The 4,682-nt window shown below is 50.9% G+C and overlaps 1 protein-coding gene across 1 annotated transcript; it reads left to right on the top strand.

The window, feature by feature from the left end:
* Positions 1-727: 727 nt before the first annotated feature.
* Positions 728-2,178, top strand: LOC125523933 (xyloglucan endotransglycosylase/hydrolase protein 8). The gene is made up of 2 exons (XM_048689005.2): positions 728-1,119; positions 1,228-2,178. The coding sequence occupies exons 1-2, from the start codon at positions 850-852 to the stop codon at positions 1,807-1,809; spliced, it is 852 nt and encodes a 283-aa protein (XP_048544962.2). The 5' UTR covers positions 728-849; the 3' UTR covers positions 1,810-2,178.
* The last annotated feature ends 2,504 nt before the right edge of the window (positions 2,179-4,682 follow it).

Below are 4,682 nucleotides of genomic sequence, written 5' to 3' on the forward strand. Positions count from 1 at the left end.
CTAGTGACACTCTGTTTGTCTATGTATTCACACATGTATTATGTTTTCGGTTAATACAATTCTAGCATGAATAATAAACTTTTATCATGATATAAGGAAATAAATAATAACTTTATTATTGCCTCTAGGGCATATTTCCTTCAGCTCCTGCTCTTAATCTAGACTTATGCTATCTAGTTAAGTAGTTTGTTGTGTTAAGTTTGCTGTCATTATGTTGCTTGCTTTGTTTGATCTTGCTGTTGTGATGTTGTTGTTGTGCTGATCATGTGTGGTGGTAAGGCCACCACATTTGAATGGGCGTGAACAGAACACAAACGATGTTTGCAACCAAACAGCTGAAGTTTGCATCTGCTCATACCCTAAGCACAAATACGGACAACCAAACAACAGAAGGTAAGTGCCTCTCGATGCGACGTAGGCAACTAAACAGGTTGCATCTGCTACATCGGAAGGTTCGCGCCGGCCGGTCACCGACGCCGCGTAAAAACGCCCACCCTGCCGACACCTCCTGTGTGTGCTTTGGCCGCCGCACCAAAACAGACGCAGCGGCCAGCGGAGCAGACAGCGGAGCACCGACTCCTGCCGTGTCCCTGTTCGGCCGCCGCGGAAACCCGGAGACTACGGCCCGGGAAAAGGACAGCGACAGCGGTCAGAGCCGAGCGCCATGACGCGTGGTTACCGCCCGTGACAGGCGCTTAGCTGCGCAGCGCAGCATATATAAACACGACACGAGCCACCTAACCTACCGCACTGGAGTTATACTCGTTCCACAGTCCACTCCACTTCCCACTTATCCAGCTAGCCTTCCCACCTCCTCCATTCCAAGAAGCAGAGCAGAGCAGAGTAAAAATGGCGATGCCGCGGGCCGTGTCCTTATCGGTCGCCGTGCTCCTGGCGCTCCTGGCGTCGGCGGAGTCGTGGCTGTACGAGGAGTTCACCACGGACGGCAACGTGCGCGCCGACTACAACGCGCAGGGGCAGCAGGTGGCGTCGCTCGTCCTCACCCAGCAGTCCGGCGGCGGCGCCTTCGGCTCCCGGCAAAAGTACCTCTACGGCCAGTTCAGCATCCAGATGAAGCTCGTCCCCGGCAACTCCGCCGGCACCGTCACCTCCTTCTACGTACGTATATATACTACTCGATTCAGATCCGAGCACAGAATGCATACATAGTTGAGCAGATTCGATTCAGGGACTGACTGTTGCTACTTGATTGGTTGCTTGGCGCAGCTGTCGTCGGGCGACGGCCCCGGGCACGACGAGATCGACATGGAGTTCATGGGCAACGCCACGGGGCAGCCGGTGGTGCTCAACACCAACGTGTGGGCCAACGGCGACGGCAAGAAGGAGCACCAGTTCGACCTCTGGTTCGACCCGGCGGCCGACTTCCACACCTACACCATCATCTGGAACGACAAGAACGTCCTCTTCAAGGTGGACGACCTCTTCATCCGCAGCTTCAGGCGCTACGCCGACCTGCCCTACCCGGGCGCCAAGCCCATGTCCGTGCACGCCACGCTCTGGGACGGCAGCTACTGGGCCACGCAGAAGGGCAAGGTCCCCGTCGACTGGTCGGGCGCGCCCTTCGTCGTCTCCTACCGCGGCTATACCGCCGACGCCTGCGTGCCCAACGGCGGGGAAGGCAGCCCGCTCTCCTGCCCCGCCGGCACCGACCGCTGGATGAACCGGCAGCTCGACGACGCCGAGCGCGGCACCGTCGCCTGGGCCAAGCGCGACTACATGCGCTACAACTACTGCGACGACGGCTGGCGATTCCCGCAGGGCTTCCCCGCCGAGTGCTCACGCGGCTGAAGAACGCCGCCCCCCTTCTGCGGATTGTTCGTTATCCATTCATTTCTTGTTTCTTGGTCTTGGGTCACATCTAGTGTTCTTGATTTCGTTAACCCTCTGTTTATTCTTGCCTAGAGGGATTAGATTAAACGATAATAAGGGTGAATTCTTCGAGTAAATATCGGAACACACAGTGAGTCCCACAGTGAGAATTGTTCAAGGAATTTGCTGTTCCGGCAACTGCACATGGCGTCTGTCTCGGCAACTGTATAGACTTGAATTGCTTTGGAGTTCGCCGTAGCACCAAGCAGTAGATTTCTCTCCGTGTGTCCTGTTTTTAACCAGCGGAACAACAGTGAATAAATGTGACCGATGCAAAACTTCTTTTCAGCTGCCTGACGTACAGTACAGGCGCTCCTTTTTTGTTCAAAGTTTTGGCTGCATGCCGTTTCCAAACAAAAAAAAAGGGAAAATTGGCTGGATGCACGGTTTGGTCGGATTTCCCTTCCTGGAAGTCACCGGTTAGCACTTAGCAGGAGGAGCTACTCCGGTTGCTGTCGTGTACACTCCAGTCGGTGCTACTGCTACCACCTACTCACCATGTTCGTTCCTTTGGTTGGTGGTGCCACATGATCTGCCGCACCTAAAATGGGGAAATTCATGTGAGTGTAAAGAGCGTACGTCCGCCCTTAAAATCGCTGAGACCACTTGGTTGGCGGGGCTATATTCACCACTGTACTAATGGGATCCAGGGGGAAAAAAATCTTAGGTTGTTAATTATCATGTTTATTTTTGGGTGAGGTTTTATGGCTATCATTGCACTGGTGGCAACTTGTGGCTTGATGATTGCTGGATATGCTCCCATGGATGTTTAGGGTCTATCGGGAAGTAGAATAGTATGCTTGATATCACCTTGATTACTTCTTCCTCTGTCCTGTAATATAAGTGTGTTTAGTGGAGGGTGTGCTTATTATTGGTCAAAGATTGTATTATTTAGCATGTCAAATACTCCCTCGTCCAGATGTATAAGTTATCTTAAGTTGTGCACGGCGACCAAGGCAGAGAGAAAAACGAGATAACTCAATGTTTGTTTGTTAATTGATAGCATTGCATGCAATGACCGACCACTGCATGTCGTGTTTGATAGTCTCAAGTCATTGAAAGCATATACGCCCCACATTTTTCATTGGTTAATTCTTTTATTTATGTGAAGAAACAAAAAATAGGAGTTAATGCACAGCGCCTACATGTTCTGAGATTATTTCGTTTTTTTAAGATGACTTATACACCTAGACGGAGAGAGTACTACAACACTGCTATATACACGACACAATGCACACGATTCATGCACGATACTTAAATCCAGCCGGACATGCACATGATTGAGAAGGGCACCAGCGGCTGGATTAGCACGTCGTGCATGATCGGGCAGCACTGTCGTCTGGGTAGCAGTTTCGGGAGTACTACTAGTGAGATGATGTGGTTTTGATGACCCTTGTCATTCATTCGTCAAAGCGTTAGCTTGCTTGTGGCCTCTAAGAGCATCTCCAGCCGTTGCCCCCCCCCCCACCCCCAAAGAGGCATAAAAATCACCCCTGGAGAGAAGCCGGCGATACAATCGGTGCTGGGGGCGGTTGGGCATTCAGCCGTCGCCCCCAGACGCCGATATTGACCCATTTTCGGCGAATAAAGGGCCTATATAGGTGAGAATAGGCCCGTATTCACTGTAGTTCGTCGTGGTTCGGCGTTCAATTACCAACATAAATATTTTTTATCACATAGTTCATCACAGAAAATCAAATAGTTCAACAAAATAGTGCAATAACAAATAGTTCAATACAAATTATATAGTTCAACAAATAAAACTCATATTTCATCGCACGTCGCGCCCGGCGTCGCCCTTGAGCCTTCATAGGTGCTCCACCAGATCCTGCTGCAGTTGATGATGCACCTGTTGGTCTCGGATCTCCCGACGCATACTGAGGTAGGCAGTCCAGGTTGCCGGCAGCTTGTGATCAACTTCGGCTAGAGGACCCTGCCTGTAGTATGGTTCAGTGTCAAACACTGGCTCTTCTTGCTCGCTCTCGACGATCATGTTGTGCAAGATGACACAACAAGTCATGATCTCTCACATTTGATCTTTCGACCAGGTCTAAGCAGGATACCAGACAACAGTAAATCGAGATTGGAGCACACCAAATGCCCGCTCGACATCCTTCCGGCAAGCTTCCTGCATATTGGCAAAGTGAGACTTCTTGCCTCCTATCGCAGCGTTTGAGATAGTCTTCACGAATGTAGACCATCTCGGATAGATGCCATCAGCTAGGTAGTATCCTTGTTGTAGTGCCACCCATTGACCTCGAAGTTCACCGTAGGAGAATGACCTTCAACAAGATTGGCAAAGATAGGGGAGCACTGTAGCACGTTGATGTCATTGTGAGTTCCTGGCATACCAAAGAAGGAGTGCCAAATCCAGAGGTCCTGTGTGGCCACCGTCTCAAGTAACACACTGCAACCGCCTTTGGCGCCTTTGTACATCCCCTGCCAAGCAAATGGACAGTTCTTCCATTTTCAATGCATGCAGTCGATGCTTCCAAGCATCCTAGGAAATCCTCTTGCTGCATTCTATGCTATGATCCGAGCAGTGTCTTCCGCATTGGGTGTTCTCAAGTATTGCGGTCCAAACACTACCACCACTGTCCGACAGAACTTGTAGAAACACTCAATGGTGGTGGACTCGGCCATGCGCCCATAGTCGTCGAGTGAATCACCGGGAGCTCTGTATGCAAGCATCCTCATCGCCGTCGTGCACTTCTGGATCGAGGTGAATCCAAGTTTGCCGATGCAATCCATCTTGCACTTGAAGTAGCCGTCGAACTCTCGGATGGAATTCA

Source organism: Triticum urartu, chromosome 7A (genome assembly GCF_056163025.1).
Source record: "Triticum urartu cultivar PI428250 chromosome 7A, HENAU_Tu73, whole genome shotgun sequence".
Taxonomy (NCBI): domain Eukaryota; kingdom Viridiplantae; phylum Streptophyta; class Magnoliopsida; order Poales; family Poaceae; genus Triticum; species Triticum urartu.

What these genes read in the sequence shown, in the direction of transcription:
- LOC125523933 (XM_048689005.2), top strand. Translation starts at nt 850, where the DNA reads ATGGCGATGCCGCGGGCCGTGTCCTTATCGGTCGCCGTGCTCCTGGCG. An exon ending in GCACCGTCACCTCCTTCTAC is followed by an intron (nt 1,120 to 1,227) that starts GTACGTATATAT and finishes TGCTTGGCGCAG; the next exon opens with CTGTCGTCGGGCGACGGCCC.